Source organism: Vanessa cardui, chromosome 16 (genome assembly GCF_905220365.1).
Source record: "Vanessa cardui chromosome 16, ilVanCard2.1, whole genome shotgun sequence".
In the NCBI taxonomy this organism is placed as follows: Eukaryota; Metazoa; Arthropoda; class Insecta; order Lepidoptera; family Nymphalidae; genus Vanessa; species Vanessa cardui.
Window position 1 is genome coordinate 5,488,042 of NC_061138.1, and position 17,720 is coordinate 5,505,761.

The following is a 17,720-nucleotide window of genomic DNA, read 5'->3' on the forward strand; positions in this document are numbered from 1 at the left end:
AAGAATATACAAAATCGCATTTGCATCATTATTGTACATCATTCTTAGATGTGTTTAGTTGCTCTGTTTAAGTTATTATTGATTCAGCAGTTACTAAGGTACACGGCAAGTTAAATCGATAACAGAAGTTTATGTTCAAGTCTTAAGTTAAAAGTTGAGGACAGCGCCCTTATAATCGCTTAAAAAATGTCTAAGCTTGATGACTTATTTGATAAAAAGAAAGATGAAGCACCTATGCTAGACTTATCTAAAGTTGTCATAAATAACGCTGAGGAATACCGTGAGGTTTTGGACAAAGTACCAGATTTTAAAACGAGACCGGAAAAGGTTTGACATCAGAATTAAATTGAACATTTTTTCTTTTTAATTTAGTTTTATATATAAAATATTTTTAAAAGGTTAAGCCCGAAGATATCAAAATTAAAGATAAACCAGAAGATCACAAAACAAAGACTCCTAAAAAAGAAATAAAAGCTTATGAAAAACTAGGCACGCGTGGCTACGAAGAAAAGCAGTTTACGTTTATGGATCCGATACCAGTGGAAATGCAAGGATTAAAATTCGATGAACTTTGCGCAGTGCCTATTGAATGGCGAATGTTGACGTCCATCAGACCGAAATCTAAACTGGATGAAGAGTATTTTAACAGGTAACAGAGCATTATTAATAACATAAATGGTCTTGTTATTATACCTCTCATTCTAGATATATTTTATAACGTAGATGAGCAGTGAAAATCGAGATTCGAGTTTAGAATTTTTTAAAGTTTGTTTCTATTTCTTTAAGTTACCTATATAAAATCGATGCTTAGGCTTATGTATAAAAATTAAAGTCGGCATCAGTTTTTTGCAAATTCTTAAATCAAAGTGTAAGAATAAATGACCTACGTTTGTATGGAATTAATTACTCACCTCCAACCAAGGAATATTAAATGAATTTTTTAAAAGAGGCAAATCATTCTTGATATTAGTCTTACCGGGCACAAAGCTACAACGTAAGTACATGAATAATTAGTAAAAATTAGTAAAAGTTCAATACCAATTAAAAAAGTAATAAAATCTATAAATCTATTTCCTCCTAAATATAAGTTGTATTGAAAATAAATCCTCTTTTTCTTTTGAAGATTAATAGAACTCGGCAAATCCGAATTAAGAACCAAAGCAAGAGATAAGAGGGAATATGCGAAAAACAACATGATTAGAAAAACTAAGACTCGTTCGGGTGTGACTGAAACACGCATCGTGTCATGCTCTGAGTGCGGCGAAGAGTACTGCAATGGTGCGTAGTATTCCGTTATTATGTTATCGTTACAGTGTATGCGTTATGGTTATAATAACAATTATTTTAATCCATCTATTCCATGCTCAAAGCTATATACTCTTATATATAAGGTCTATTGTATTTCTACTCCAGGTAAAATGTGTACCATTACAAATTACGACATGTTCGCAAGGCTGAAGTTAGAAGCAGAGACGAAGACAAATCGTGCGCAAGCGCCAACCACGCAATTGAGCAAGATGCGCCGCATGCGTCGTCGCGTGCGTCGCAAGCCGCGCAGCAAGAGCGCCGCGCCCGCTTACCACAAACCAGGAGCCACCAAGCTTGGCGCTAGAAGTGACACTGAAATTTAAACCTCAATAGCATAAACTTACAAGATATTATATGTGTAGTGTTATTGTTTAAGGGCGATTTTATAACCAACATATGAATGCTTTTAAAAACTACGCAAAACATTTGTCTTATCAATTACTACGGTTAATGTTTTTTTGGATAAACCCATAATATTGATTGAAGAATCATATTACGTAATAGTTATCAAATCGTTACTACGTATTATTTTTATGAGCTGGGCAAAATTTTGACTTTGCCTCCACCCTAGATCAGTGGCTGAACGTAGCTCTCATACAAACACTTGTTTAAAATTTACCTAAACACCGTAACTACTGTAAAATCAATACGCTAATAATAATAGGACGAGTTAGCATTTATGATGACTTTATTTAAAATATTTTAATTCATACCTATACCTATTATACGTAGGTATATATAAACAACATTCGGCATTTGACACAATAGGAACATATTTACCGTGTTAATAATATTTTTCAAATAGAAATATAACCAATTACACACAAAGGACACTAATTATGTACCAAAATATAATTTTTATTATTAACATATGGTTATGTGTACATAGTTGCTGTACTCGTGTTTCAGAAATGCTTTTAATATTAAACTTTTAGTATTGATGCCTTATTATATAAAACTCAAGCCCCAATTTCGCAAATTATTATTGAACTTTAACCAAGTTGAAAAAAATAAAATAATTGATTATCTGCATCGGTTCATATTCTTAGGATTCCTATAGAATAAATGTACATTGCATTGAATTTGTAACCTGGTTTAATTATTCGGTTTAAGATTTAATGAACTTTAAATATGATAAATAAAATTAAGGCACACGTCTTAGATAAATAAGAATTGTCAATGAAACTCTTAATAGAGTTTTAGCAAATAGGTGTGATAATTTAATATGGTTCATTCACCATACACGTTACTTAAATAAAGTCCGACCAAATACACTTGTTTGTATAAAATACGGGACAACGTGGCTTAACACGTCACCTACAATTTTTTACTAATACTTACGTAAGCGAAATGGTATTAACACTAGTCGACAAAATAACTATAAATTACCTTTTTACAGTAATTTTGAATCTCAATTTTTATACTTACAATTATTATGATTATAAGAAAATAAAATAATCGCAATTTATATAGTATTTTTTTTTACCCTTATCTTCTGACTGATTCATCCACGCAAGCATCATCATTCCACGCAAGCAAAGCCGCGGTCAACTGGTAGTTAGTTGGCTAAAATATTACATATAAAAAGACTACTATTTATTTATTCTCTAAAAGCATTCTTGTAAAGTAATATATAAGTCAAGGCAACAAAGGAATGCAATCCAAGTTGATATTGTGTTTCAAGTATCTAATTTTTAAGAAAAGAAAACATAAGTTGATCTTATCATTTTATAACAATGAATCTATATTTCAAATAAATACGTATTAAATCGCCCAGTGATTATACAACATTACACCTTAATATCACCTAAGATTGTGGTTCAGAGCTGAGTAAGCTACACTAATTTTTATGAGTTGTTGATAACTGGCGATGAAGGAACATTTTTAAAGGAAACCCACATTTGTTTGAATAAATTCTGACACACGACCAGTATATGCACCAATCGCAGTAGCTTCACTTTCTCAGTATTTTTTTTATTACATTCCAAGAAATTTTTCCTTAATGAAGAATCTATCCCAGAAAAAAATTAATAGGCTGCAGTTGGGGCACGTGTGAAATCAGACAATAACTATTAATATCACTCTTTATTGATTTTAAAAAAATATTTATATTACACATTCATTACGTTTTAGAGCCTATAGACAACATCCTCATGACACGGTGACACTATATGATAATATGATAAGTCTGTCTAAATGAATCGATGACTTTCGATTCGCGATTCACTTAATCTACGAATACAAAGTCGAAAATATATTTTATACCTAATGTTCTCTTAAACATTGAACGAAAGGTTTAAAGTAAAGGTAAGAAGTCTTGAAGTTCATTTTTCACTTTTTAAGAATTTTTAGGCCCTAAGTACAAATGTCTAGAAATAAATAACTGAGCACAATTTTAAAGAAACACAAATAACTGAAAATAAACCTCTCTTCAAATATCTTCCCTATATTAAATTCACCTACAGCGATATAATTAATTAACAATAAAAATTATTGGTAAATTCCATGAGTGCGCTCAACGGAATTTCGCTGTTACATTAACAATCTTACTTAAATTACTTATTGCAACAAACTGATTGCCTACAGATTACCCTCTGACACGAACTGATATCACAAGATAAAGAACGCACAACTCAAAACAATTAAATATAGTAGAAAAAACAGAGACAAGAGCATTACAGGTCGCAGACATGTCGCTACATATATTTTTTATGTAGGGCTTCTATAATATGGTAAATTGTAATACAACCGATATTTGATCAACTGTATTGCGATTTAAATTATGAAAACGTACAATCAAACAGTATTCCCTGGTTGACGCTTTCCTTTTTTCATGATTGAAAATAAATTAAGAGTATATTAATTATTCCCGAACAAGTCGTGAAAAGTAATATTGAATTTTTTTTTAATTCTGATGTCTTATATTATCCTTATATCTAATATACAAAACAGGAATCTGCAATAAAATTAATCGATGTTATACTACATTCAATTGTAAGAGCTATTTTGACTACAATAATAACTCATAGATTAGGCTCTGTATGAACACTGTGAAACAGGAATATAGTGTTGGAGGAATATGGACGGATAATCCGACATATGCTGTCCAAGCAGACGAAAATGATACAGTATTTCACCAGTTTTTACATATTATGTATGCCTTAATTTTGGCAATGGTTAATATATATTTACCGTCTTTTAAAATTATAATTACATATTAGTACCTTATTAAGAAATAGTAATGAATTTAATTCACATGAAAATTCGGTTTGTAATTGTTAATCAAGAATAAAATACACACATGGAATGGAGTCAAGACACTTACCGCTACAAGCACCAGGAGTTTTAATGTTAAAGGTTTGAAAGGTTTATAACTATTTACTACATAAATACTAAATTGAACAATGATCTAAAAATGTCATTTCTTACACCATATTTAATTTAAAAAATTATTTAGTAATTTTGAATACACATATCTCATCAGATTAAGGTAGTAACACCAAATATATTGCAGATTCCAAAAGATTTCTCTCATAAAAATATAATGACTCTTTAAAAACATATAAAAACAATTTGTATTATTATGCATCAGTGAAAACAAATAATTAAATTATTATGAAAAACAAGTCATAACATAAAATATGAAACTAAAACATGGACGTAAGTAATCTGAATGTGTAAGAACAGTTACATAATTAAAACTTAAAATATATTCACACCATATAAAACTACAATTGTAATGTCACATTCACATAATCATTCGATTAATATTAATTTGATAGTATATTTCTTTATAAACTAAAGAGTACTATAAAAAACATTTTAAGTATCATGTCATAAATTACTTTAACAAAAACAAACGGCATTGTAGTTTTATGAGTGATGTGAACAGCATTGAGCTAGCACTGGGGCAGACACCCGGCCGGACCCTGTTAAGACCTCACTGGTCTTTGCGAGGTTTCTTTTTGCTCTTTTTAGATACTTTAGCATCTGTCCAAGTATCTGAAAGTTTAAAACAGATTACATTATTCATACAACTTATTCTGTCTAATTCATATTAATCATGTAAAAAAGAAATTTTTTAATTCACTTACCTCCAAGCTCATCAAACACTGGACCTGCAGGTTTGTCTTCTTGCTTTTCAGAAGATTCCAAATTTTCATTTTCCTCTGGTTTGATGTTTTTAGCTACTGCAGTAGCCTAACAGGAAATATAAAGAATATAATATACAAATAAGGTATATTACAGTAAGAATCAAAAATTTTAAAATGGAAAACATAAATAATAAAGACTTGTATACAACATATGCAACTATCTAAATGATTTTACCTCATTAGCCTTTTTCTTGTTTTGTTTTTCTTTATTTTCCTTTTTCTTGTTGCTTCTGAGATCTTTCACTTCAGTTAATTCATTTTCTGGCACATCATCCTCCTCAACAGACCCAAGTTGAATTTGGTCACGACGTTCAGCCTGAAGAATGAAACTTTGTTAACTGTATCGTAAATATATTTTGATTGATAGTAATTCTATAATATTTTCAAAGGATCACACCTGAACACTTATATTTGATTATACAATAAATTATAGAAATAAGTGATATGATTAAGATTTAAACAGCATAACAGCTATTTCAATTAAATTTTATGAGATAAATTATCTTTCCTTTGAATATATTGTTCTTAGTTATACCTCATCTATTAATTTCAAAGCATGACTTTTTCTATAGCATCGACTATAATGTCAATTTTTATCAACAATTATTCAATCAAATTATGGAACTTATTGCCTACAGATTGTATTTAAGAAATGTAATTAAAAAAAAGATAGCATTTATATACCTCTTTAAGGACTCTTTGCAATTCTTCTACTTGAGCCTGTAAAGCTTTGGCTGCATCTTCGTCAACATCAGGGCCCACAGCGCTCAGTACTTTAATAGTACCTGAAGGTTGTTCCTGTTCCTCTGCTGGTTGTGCAGCTTCAACATCTGCTTCCTTAGTCTTCTTCTTATTTTTCTTAGAAGGACTCTCTTTCTTTTCTTTGTCATCTGGCTTTACTTTGCTCACTTTACTTACTTTCTTGTCACTCTTTTTTGGGACTTCTTCCCACACACCCTCATCAAAATCTGCAGGTTTCTCTGCATCAGAGACAGCTTTACCTTTCTTACCCTTCTTGACATCTGCTGCAGGCTTTACAACCTTAGTTTCAACCTTTTCCTTAGGTTTAGGCTTTTCGACTTCTTTCACCTTATCCTCTTTTTTCTCCTTTGCTGGTGATTTTTTCGTACTTTCAGATTTAGCTTTCGCATCTTCATTTGAAGTACGGTTTGGTGAAGACTTCTAAAATAATAAAAAATGCTTGATATAGATACAGCTGCTAAGTAAATTTAATTATAATAGTTGAAAATGACTTGTTTTCATTTTTAAGTATAACATTAATAGTTCATTATTAACTCGTACTTAATTTTTCATTCAGAGTTCTCAAACAATTTCTATCCTATTCAAAATATGTTCATATGTTAACGGGTTAAAAATAAAACGAGCACAAAAGACCCCTGCGTCAGAAGATTAATTTCATTATCACTTACCTTCTCTTTCGTTTTCCTTTTCTTGTTTGAAGATTTCCTGTCATCGACAATTAAAGGTAGCTTATCGAATTGCGGCTGTTCCGCCGTGTGGAACCCGAATATAAATACAAGCGCTGCGCATACTAAAACAACCGCTACAGCTGCCGCAGGAAACAGAAACTGCGTATTGGATACCTGCCGTAATAATTCCATCTTAAAAAATAATTTCGAGACAGTCTTTACTTTACAGTCCACATAAAAACGTTTCGATAAGGTATGATTATGTCGAATAAATTAATTCCCAAGCGATAAAAGCAGACACGGAGACATGATGACGCGGCTGTGACGTGCCAAAAATTGCGACCTGTAGGGTGGCCAGTTCAGTACAATAAAATGTCATAAAAGTTAAATCATATTTTAATAAATTATATTTTAATCGCTTATTATTTTGATATTCAATTTACAATAATTCTCGGTACAAAAGAAAATTGGGTTTTATGTATATCTTATATCTATGTTAATGTTTTTTGTGATATTCAATTAAAATCGTAAATAAAATTTACATACACAACTTGAAATATTTGGTAGACAACCAATTTATTACAAAAATAAAAATATTAATAATAATAATAATAAAAATAGGAAAGAGAAATAAACAAAAAAGCTATATATTAAAATATGATTAAATATTTTACTAAAATTTATAATCTTATACTACATTTAAAATATTGAAAAACATAATAAAATATAAAATGGTATTTAGCTCATTTACAAATATTTTAATATGAAAAATCAATAATTATAAACCCTACATGTTATTTTTGCTGAAGTATAAAGATGTACGTATTCTATAAAATAAGCTTATCAAGTTCGAATAAGGACACCAAAATCCATATTTTTATTTTTTAGGTTATAATTACGTCAATAATGTCATGCATGGTTCATCTTCGTACATACGACTAATGATCACTATTCATATTTCAAATTTTCAACTAATGTCTAGGTTAAAAAAGATAAACGTGAATAAGATACTGTAAGATATTATACTCGTTATAAAATAAAGATAATTTGTATATTATATGATAGTTCGTATAGGATATCATTGTATAATATAAGTGACAAACATTTTGTAAGCAATAAGCATGGGAGGTAAAAAAAAACGTAGTAAGACCATGCAAAATACAGCTGAAAATGTAGAGGTTGATAATATTACTGAGCAACACACTGAAAATCATGATGACAATGGATCACAAGAGAACCAAGACGATACTGAGTTGTTAGACAAGAAGGTAACGAAGAGAGCTCATGCAGATGATGGTTCAGACTCGGACTCAGAAAAGCCTAAAAAAGCAAAAAAGAAAAAGAAGAAACCACCAGTAGCTACAGAGGAAACATCAAATAAAAAGGGTAAAAAGTCAATACGTCAGATGAAAAAGGAAAAATATGCTCAACGGCAAGCAGATGCACAAGCAGTTGCTAAAGATCAACTAAAATCTCAATGTCTCAATTACCTAACACAGTGGAAACATGACAAACAAAATTGGAAATTTATGAAAGCTAAGCAAGTGTGGCTTTATAAAAATAAATTTTCAACACAACTTGTACCAGAAGCAAACTGGCCAGTCTTCTTAGAATATTTTGAATCAGCCACAGGAAATATTAAGAAGATGCTTCTTGATGATGCTCACAAAATTATAAAACAAATGGATGAGTGGACTGAATCACATCAAAATGAAGATACTGAAGATAAAGAAGATGAAGCCTCATCAGTAACTAAACCTGATGAAAATATTTATAATAGAGCTCGGAGTTTAATACAATGTTTACAAGAATAAAACTGCTGTTTCACTTTTGCTAAATTTTATTCCAACTACATAATTATGAGTAACAGGTTCAATAATTTATATCAACAAATAATAAAATCATATTATCCATCCATTTGATAATCTAGGCTTTAATTTTCACTTCTGACTCCTCAGATGACAACTGCTCAATCCATTTCCTTAATTTATCCGTATCCTGCAAGCCCACCAATCTCTGTTGCACTTTCCCATTTTTGATTGCCACCAAAACTGGTACTGAGCTGACTTCGTAATCAAGAGCTAAATCTGTTTGCTCATCAATATCTACTTTGGCTAGAAGCACTTTACCTTTATTTTCAGAAATAATTGATTCAAGTCTTGGTGTAAGAAGCCGGCAAGGATTGCACCACCTATAATCATATTTCATATAACATTATAACAGTCTGTAAATGTTCAATTGCAGGGCTAAGACCTCATCTCTCTCTGAGTAGAAAGTTGAGAACTTATGCCACCATGCATTCCAAGTGCGGGTTAGTGGATTTTAGATTGGTATATAAGGAATTAACTTGTAAAAAAAGGTTTGTGAAGTATACAATAAAGTGAATAATGTACAAAAATAACTATATTGTTTTGTACTTTAATACATAGATAGCATAAGCAATGAGATAATCTAAGCTTGACAAATTAATGCTCAAATTAATTCTTATCAGATCTCTTATTTTTTGAATCTCATTATGTTTTGTTGAAAAAAAAATGTTTTACATGTATTATATACTTATTACCACTAAAATACTTACGTTGCAAAAAAATCAACAACTACAGGTACTTTACTATTGATGACTTTATCCTTAAAGTCCTCAGTGCTTTGAATTTTTATTATATCATTGTGCACCGGCGTAACTGAGATACTTCTTAATATTAAAGAAGGTTTATTAAAATAAGGATTTCTCACTAATAAGGTGGTTGCGCTTCGCCCAAACATTTTAAATACTTTGGCAAAAATGTGCGAAATTGATGAACCTGTGATGAGACTACAGACTAGTGACAAATGAAACAAATGAAAATGACAATTTACTTTTCTAATGTCAATATGAAATTATCATTAATGCAGTCAATTATATGATGATTAATTAGGTATATTATATTATAGAAAGTTCAAATCTCAATCTCATAATAGTATAATATGCACTTTGAATGATTTTATAAATGGATAATGGACCCAAAACTTTTATTTTTTATAAAACTTTTGTTATTCAGTAACTTACACTAAAAATTTAAATCAAGATGATTTTAAATAAATATAAATCTTGTTTCTAAAAACATTTATAATTTTATGTATACTTGTACAATGTTAAATAATCAGTTTTCTGTGAAGTGTTTTTTTTAATTAGTTTCTTTAAAAATTAATATTTATATTAAATGACAGAAATGAAGCGCTTAGCCTATTTGTAGAATTAAAAAATAGGAAACTATGTGCTATCCAGATAAGGGATTAGTATAGAAAGTGTTTTTTTTAATATTTATTGAAATTATATACTGTTTTTCTTTGTTTCACCTTATAATATAATGTATAATCTGTTTTTTGACAATACCTTTCGAGCGTCAAAAATATTATACGTCCCTTTACGTCAAAATTCACAACGCGATTGAAAGTTGTGCCAACGAAATATATTTAATGCATTTTATGAAGTATTATTAAGATGTACTCAAGCGACGATTACAATGAGGTTTGTTTGTTGCATTTCGACTCTTTAGTATAAAAGTGACTGAATCATTAACTTTACATATCAAGCTAAAAACTAACCTACCAGTCTTAAATGATTACATTTTTGTTTGGAGCTTTAATTACTTTTCCTTTTTAATCCGTTTTATGTTGATGGTTTCTTTTTATACTCTATCAATATTTTTGAAATGTATATTAAATATTTCAGGGTGGTTATGAGTCCTATGGGGACTATGAGCCTCATACGGGAGACCCGCAATATGACTTGGAGTATGACAGATCATACTATCAAATGCCGGACATGGTAGGTATATGTAACCTTATGGTTTACTCTTTATAAAGGTTAAATGGATAACATTGGTAAATTTTCATGTCATATTCATTTCAGGTAAAAAAATTCCTTGTCTATTTTCGTAATATGATCACTGAGGGAATGACATTTGAGATTTTAAATTTATATGAAAATACATTCCCTAAACTAACGGAGCAGTATTTTGAAAATACCCCTTGGCCTGATGAGAAAGAAGTCTCACCAGTTGTAGACAATGATCATGTAAGTTATATTACTTGTTTTCAGAGCAAAGTATATTTATTTCTAATGAAGTTATACAGTCTTAACAAACTTAATTTAATTATTAGATCAAAACTAACTCCAAAATATCACTACAAACAAAACAAAGAATCCTTACAATATTTGGGCTTGTTTAAAAGGTCTAGCAGACTTACTATGAGGAAATTGCCTTTTGTGTTAAATAAAATATTGTTATATATTTATATACACTTGTACCTTCCTGATTATTCAAAATTGATTTATTGTATATTTTTCTGGTGCTTAATATTACATACTGATAAGACAGATTGTTTGAATATACAGTAACAAAAACTTAACTTATGTAGCTTTTTTTTTTATAATTCAAGGTGTTTATGATTCTCTACAAAGAACTATACTTCCGTGATATCTATGCAAGGGTACCTGGTGGGCCTAAACCTGAGCAAAGATTCTTGTCATTCTACAACTATTGTGACCTATTCAATTACATCCTCTCAGCTGAGAAACCAGTTCCTCTTGAATTGCCTGATCAATGGCTCTGGGAACTCATTGATGAATTTGTCTACCAGTTTCAATCTTTTGCTCAGTACAGGTAAAATATTTGTTATTTAAGATAATTATTTAATTGATTCTGTGACATTCTAAATAAATGATTTTTTTTTTAGGTCCCGTACTTCTAAGTTAAGTCAAGCTGAGATTGAAGCTCTGAATACAGAGAACAAAGCATGGAATGTTCTTTGCATTCTCAATGTCTTGCACTCTCTTGTAGATAAGTCTAACATCAAACGTCAACTTGAGGTATGATAATTAAATTATATTGTTATATGATATTTATATCATATGATGAAGTTATTATTATGATGTGTATATTGAATAATACTAATAAGTCTTGTTATTTCATTTGATTTTTGTTTGATTAATAGGTATATGTTACTGGTGGGGACCCAGATTCTGTGGCTGGAGAGTTTGGCCGACACTCTCTTTACAAAATGCTTGGCTACTTCTCTTTGGTTGGTTTGCTACGGTTGCATTCTCTACTCGGAGATTACTATCAAGCTATCAAGGTAATGTTTGTATATGTTGTATATGTTTTTTTTAGTTTATTAATTACTTGTCTTTATGCAAGTTTTGTTATCGTGCTATTTGTTATAGTGCTAAAAAAACACCAGTAAACTATTGTTATTTAACGCAGGTTCTCGAAAATATTGAGCTCCACAAGAAGTCTCAATATTCTCATGTACCAGCGTGCCAGATCTCCACATCCTACTATGTGGGCTTCGCCTACATGATGATGCGTCGTTATGCCGACGCTATTCGCACGCTTTCTTCAGCTCTGCTTTACATGCAGCGCACTAAGCAGCTGTTCTCGACCCGTTCTTACCAAAACGATCAGATCAACAAACAAACTGAACAGATGTATCATCTGCTCGCAATCTGCTTGGTCCTCCACCCTCAGTGTGTCGACGAGTCTATACAACAGGTTAGTCAAAAATGTTTCTAAGTAAATTTCATGTCATTCTTTTATTTATATTTACCTTACATGGACTACTGGTTTCAACTCCGTGCGGGTGCTCTCCAGTACTAACTTTTTACATTTGACCGTATCCAACGCAGAGCGGCTCAAATTGTCGACGATCAAGCCCTCTCTGATCTGCTTGATCCTTTGGTTTTGCGTAGAGATAGTAGTAGGGATTGTTCCGAGGAATTGTTCGGATTAAGCTGTTTGCTGAATTTCACCTTCGGACATCTTCCCTGAATTCGAAGTTTCACCCGCACCAACTTGATGTCCGAAAATCCACAACAGCGCGATTTTTAAAGAATTTTCTGCCGCGCACAACCTCTTGGTTTTCCCGAACGGATACGACTTGAAGGTTTCAAGAGAAAGTACTCCTTTCTTAAACACTGCATTGCACCTACAAGTCCCCTGGTGTTGCAGATGTCCATGGACGGTGGAAATCACTTTTCATCAGGTTAGCCTCCTGCTTGTTTGCCCTCTGTAATATAAAACAATAAGACTACCTAAGTAAGATATATTTTTTCATAATTCATAATACATATATTTATTGCTTTATTCCATAGTATCCTTCTTATAATAATTCTTTTCACCAGAATTTTTCTTCGACTTAAATACATGCAGTGTCATTTGAGTACATGCAAAAACACAAAAGTTATGGATTGATTTAAAATTTCCATCAAAATATGTCAGGTACTTCGTGAAAAGAACTATCACGAGAAGATGTTCAAGATGCAATATGGCGACCTCGGAGAGTTCGAGAGCTGTTTCACGTTCGCGTGTCCCAAGTTCCTCTCGCCCTGCCCTCCGCCCATCGAGCCGGGCTCCAACTACGGCCGCGACGCCGTCAAGCACCAGACGCAAGTCTTCATGGACGAGGTGCGCATCTAAAATCATAATTCAGTTGTTACAGTCACTTGAGCTCAAAGTAAAGCAAGCAGTTAATCAGATAACATTAAAAAATAGCTTGAATTATGAAGTGAATAATTTTAAAGTAAATATACAGCATATTGGGTTGAAACAGTATGTGTTTATTGGTGAATAGTATATGGTATTCACTAATATGCATATCTATTGATACCGATACATTTGCCAAAAAAGTCTATTGCAAAAACCAAGCAATCAGAAAATTTTTAATTATTTTACTTGAATTGGCATTGTACGCCTATGTATACAATTTCAATATAATCTAAAGGTTATTAGGGACACTGTCCCTAGCAAATACACAAACAATTAAATAACAATTTAATGCTATTGTCCGCGGATGGATTATTCATCATCATCAAGTCTATCACACCAATATTACATATGTATTTTAAGAGGTATAAATGTAAGGGAAATAGTAGTAATTTGTTATATCAGTTTTGTTTCCCTATAATGAAGCATCTTTTTTCAAAATTTAATTAAATAAATAATTTAAAATTAATTTTATCATTTATAATTAGTAAACTATTGCTGCTACAAATAAAATGTTTTGTCATTAGGTGCGTCAACAAAAAATGCTGCCAACTATCCGCTCGTACCTCAAACTGTACACGACATTGCCGCTTGCTAAGCTGGCTGCCTTCATGTCGGCGGCTCGCGGCGGGGAGCGCGACGCGGCTCGCGAGCATGCGGCGCTCGCCATACACCTACTGTGCTTCAAGCACAAGATGAAGAACGTCGTCTGGACAAAGGGCCCGAGCGGACTTGACGGCAGATTCCAGAGTGGATCCGAGGTATTATTTTTTACATATTATATGATCTGCAATGAAAGTGGTACAGCAATCAGCATGTATGAATGTCGTAATCCGTTTTGAAAGAAGTACATATATTGTTGTAAAAATTCTGCTAGTCGTAACAAAATTTGTATCAATTTTTAATGAACTGCATAGTTAAAGTAATTTTAATATTATAAATAAAAAATCCGACAATCATAAAAACATTATTCGTACAATTTCGAAATCTATTAATTTTTATTTTTAATTCACAGTTGGACTTCTACATTGATAATGACATGATCCACATTGCCGATACAAAGGTGGCTCACCGTTATGGCGATTTCTTTATTCGCAAGCTTCTTAAGTTTGAAGAACTCAACCGCAAATTGCATCATATTAAAATATAAATATTTTTTGTAATGTATTATTGTACCATTACATTTGTATCAAAATAAAAAACTAAAAATGTATTTTATAGTTTATTTCATATTTACAATCTTGGTCTGTAATGTATAAATTTACGGCTTCTCTTATAAAACTTTTTGGGTTCAACAATTTTCATATTTTCCCTTTGTATTGGAGTTGGATTTGGTTCAACAAATTGTTTCCAAGGATGTTCAGGCTTTAAAACTTCTTCAACATTCATTTCTTTTAACCAATTATTGTATGTATTACTAAATCTCTTATAAGCAGCCATAAATATAGGACTTTCTCTTTGTTCTCTTTTATTCTGAAACATATTTTATATTAACAATGATCAAATTCAACAATATCTAAATTAAAACTGAACTAAATCATTTATGATTACCTTTTCTATTATGCGTAAACATTTATCATTAAAACCTTCCAAATGTTTTATAAATACATCATTAACTCTCAAGTCTTCCTGTTTCACAATATTCATTATGAATAATATATATCCAAATTGTGTTTGTCTTGTACCATTTTTTAACAAAGTCCCCAAAATTTCAATATTGGCTCTGCAAAATTATATATTATAAAATATGTATAACAATTTCATTAACAAGAAAGACAAGAATAGAATATTGCTAGGTCCATTCCACAATACTATAGCATAAATTATATGCATATCTATATATTTTATATGCAAGCAAATTAAAGTATGTTTTCACTGAGTTTATACTTACTTTAACTGGTTCTCTTTCATTTCAGAAAGTAAATTCTCAGCTTTTTCTTTTGTGTCACAAGTCATGGCTAACACACCATAAGTCATAATATTTGCTTTTAATTTGTGTTTTTTGTTAAAAGGGTGTCTCTGGCGCGATTTACTATCCTTTTCCATTATACCCCTCACCTCCTAAAATATACAAATAATTAAACAGTTATACAAAATAATACCAACAATTTTTATTTTTTATCACACTTACTATTGCATTATTATAGTCTAATCGTAAACATCTTCGTTTAATAAGCATATTATAAAAATCTATATCAGCTTTAATCTTTAGTAATTTCATAGTGGCCATTAATTTATTCTCAGCTTCTATACTGTCATCTATGACATAGAGCATTTGTGTAAATGTTTTGATGTTTGGTTTTACCGAATATACCTCCATTTCTTTAAGGAAATCATCTTGTCCACCAATCATGGCAAATTTATCTTGTGCTGTGTGCACATCTTTAAATGCTAAGACTTCATTGATATTTACTAGTTTTGAAAGCAAATTTGGTAATGTTCTCTCTGGTATTTGTGGAAGTAACTTTTTCTGACTTTGTATTAATTCAATGTGAATACCATCTTGATTCAAACAACCCACACTAGAGTTGTTTTCTTGTGTATCATTCATCTCAATGATATCTTTTGTACTATTATATTCAGCCCGGCTGTTTAGCTCTTTATCTTTTCCATCTAACAATTTTGTTTCAACTAAATCTATGTTTGAATGAGAGGCACCTGTTTTTGGATTGGCTTCAATTTGTAATTGTTGAGGTTTTACATCTAAAAGTAAATTATGTTCTTGTATAATACCTATTATATCAAGCACATCATCTTTAGTGCCTAAATTACAATCTTTTACACATTTGAGCATCAAATTAAATGAATAAAGATTTGGTTTCTCTTTCATTTTCAACATTTTCCTCCAGACAATAAGTGCTTGTTTCAATCCCGACTCTTTGTTAGCTATACAAGCTTGTAGTAAATGGTTAAAAGTATGTACTCTTATTTTAATTTTTTTAGCAATCATTTCATCAACAATCTTAAAAGCTGTTGGTAAATCTGATAATCTACCAAATGTTTTAATCATAACATTAAAAATGGTTATATTAGGTTCTACGCCTTTTTCAATCATGAGATTTCTTAAATGGGTTGCCATTTTTAAGCCATATGAAGGAAAGGGACTATTAATGCAAGACTCAAATAAACATGTATAAGTGTCTCCTGTCGGTTTAAGGGCACGTCTTTTCATATCATTAAACAATTTGAATGCTTTCTTAGTGTATCCTACTTCAGCACAAGCTCCAATTAATATGTTATAAATGTAATTTTCGGGTTTAACTCTATCTTCTTTAAGCATCTTGATTTCTAGTACATCTATAGCATCTTTTATTCTCTTATATTTTAAATACTGCTTTATTAAATCTGCATACTGCTTGGTCGACAGTTTTTGAGAATTCAGTGGAATATTTTGTAGAAACTGTTCCTCTTTAATATCGCCTTCATCTTCCAGCGTTTCCTTAATGATTGGGCCACCTATAGTACCAAAAGTATCAGGATCTCCTACAAATGATATACGGTCCTGTGTGCTGTTTTTTTTAAAGTCGTTTAATTTACTCGCAGTTATCGATGTACATAATAAATGTTGTCGTAATACTAGATTACTATTTCTTACATTTTTAAGAAGATTCAAACAACGTAATGCCATTATGTATCGTAGGTGTAATTCAAAAATTTTATTCACTTAATCGAAGCAATCATCAAATATAGATACGGTGATGTAATATAAAACAGGATTTTATCCCATTTTCATATTATTATTAAAGGTAACCTCCAAAAGTAAGTTTTCTAGAAAAGAAAATATTTACAAGTTTTATTGAGTCGACCAGTGCTGCCAGATTTTAATTTTGCGGCAGATTTGCCCGAGCGAATTTTTGCAACCAGCTCTAGCTAACGCACCCTTTATTTCAAGCACAATAAACACTAAATTGAAGAGATAACTTTTTATGGGAGCATAAACCGCTTGATTATTAATCTGTCTGGTAACAGGTTTATCTTTCTTTTATACATATGGCAGTATTATAACACTATAACAGTAGGCCAGCAACAATAAATTACATACATATAAATATTAAATTACATACACTAAGTCCTAATTTACATAAACCATAATTATCACTAAGAATAAATTATATTTTTTTCTTTCTCAATATTATCATATTAATAATATTACATATGACATAAATTTAAGTAATAATTTAAATTAATGTGTAAACGTTAAACAATTTCCGCAATAATTATTTACTAGTTCAGAAGAGGAAAAATCTATCTTTTTGGCTATTTTTATGTTATTTACGATATTAAAGAAGTGGTTTATTTTTTAT

At 30.8% G+C, this 17,720-nt stretch overlaps 6 protein-coding genes across 7 annotated transcripts; 3 read left to right on the plus strand and 3 right to left on the minus strand.

Annotated features, from left to right (window-relative positions):
• The first annotated feature begins 43 nt into the window (after window positions 1–43).
• LOC124536533 lies at window positions 44–2,015 on the plus strand. Its single transcript, XM_047113094.1, has 4 exons — window positions 44–327; window positions 399–649; window positions 1,124–1,278; window positions 1,414–2,015. The coding sequence occupies exons 1-4, from the start codon at window positions 187–189 to the stop codon at window positions 1,629–1,631; spliced, it is 765 nt and encodes a 254-aa protein (XP_046969050.1). The 5' UTR covers window positions 44–186; the 3' UTR covers window positions 1,632–2,015.
• Window positions 2,016–3,378: 1,363 nt separating this feature from the next.
• LOC124536097 (transcriptional regulator ATRX homolog) lies at window positions 3,379–7,223 on the minus strand. The gene is made up of 5 exons (XM_047112533.1): window positions 6,893–7,223; window positions 6,147–6,644; window positions 5,638–5,778; window positions 5,403–5,508; window positions 3,379–5,310 (listed from the first exon to the last, which is right to left on the minus strand). Exons 1-5 carry the CDS (start codon window positions 7,082–7,084, stop codon window positions 5,249–5,251), a joined length of 999 nt encoding a protein of 332 aa, XP_046968489.1. The 5' UTR covers window positions 7,085–7,223; the 3' UTR covers window positions 3,379–5,248.
• A 627-nt stretch (window positions 7,224–7,850) lies between these two features.
• On the plus strand, window positions 7,851–8,722 carry LOC124536306 (uncharacterized protein C7orf50 homolog). The gene has a single exon (XM_047112825.1). It carries the CDS (start codon window positions 8,014–8,016, stop codon window positions 8,704–8,706), a length of 693 nt encoding a protein of 230 aa, XP_046968781.1. The 5' UTR covers window positions 7,851–8,013; the 3' UTR covers window positions 8,707–8,722.
• On the minus strand, window positions 8,715–9,755 carry LOC124536307 (thioredoxin, mitochondrial). Its single transcript, XM_047112826.1, has 2 exons — window positions 9,471–9,755; window positions 8,715–9,083 (listed from the first exon to the last, which is right to left on the minus strand). The coding sequence occupies exons 1-2, from the start codon at window positions 9,653–9,655 to the stop codon at window positions 8,819–8,821; spliced, it is 450 nt and encodes a 149-aa protein (XP_046968782.1). The 5' UTR covers window positions 9,656–9,755; the 3' UTR covers window positions 8,715–8,818.
• Window positions 9,756–10,243: 488 nt separating this feature from the next.
• On the plus strand, window positions 10,244–14,629 carry LOC124536069 (eukaryotic translation initiation factor 3 subunit L). The gene is made up of 10 exons (XM_047112501.1): window positions 10,244–10,400; window positions 10,605–10,700; window positions 10,785–10,949; window positions 11,315–11,538; window positions 11,612–11,744; window positions 11,870–12,010; window positions 12,139–12,426; window positions 13,153–13,338; window positions 13,944–14,177; window positions 14,432–14,629. Exons 1-10 carry the CDS (start codon window positions 10,374–10,376, stop codon window positions 14,564–14,566), a joined length of 1,629 nt encoding a protein of 542 aa, XP_046968457.1. The 5' UTR covers window positions 10,244–10,373; the 3' UTR covers window positions 14,567–14,629.
• On the minus strand, window positions 14,626–17,123 carry LOC124536068 (pentatricopeptide repeat-containing protein 1, mitochondrial). Of its 2 annotated transcripts, XM_047112500.1 has the most exons (5): window positions 17,012–17,103; window positions 15,548–16,899; window positions 15,308–15,477; window positions 14,968–15,139; window positions 14,626–14,889 (listed from the first exon to the last, which is right to left on the minus strand). In XM_047112500.1, the coding sequence occupies exons 2-5, from the start codon at window positions 16,694–16,696 to the stop codon at window positions 14,650–14,652; spliced, it is 1,731 nt and encodes a 576-aa protein (XP_046968456.1). In that variant the 5' UTR covers window positions 16,697–16,899; window positions 17,012–17,103; the 3' UTR covers window positions 14,626–14,649. The 2 variants fall into 2 exon arrangements, with proteins under 2 accessions (XP_046968456.1, XP_046968455.1); XM_047112499.1 differs by having other exon boundaries at window positions 15,548–17,123.
• Between the last annotated feature and the right edge of the window lie 597 nt (window positions 17,124–17,720).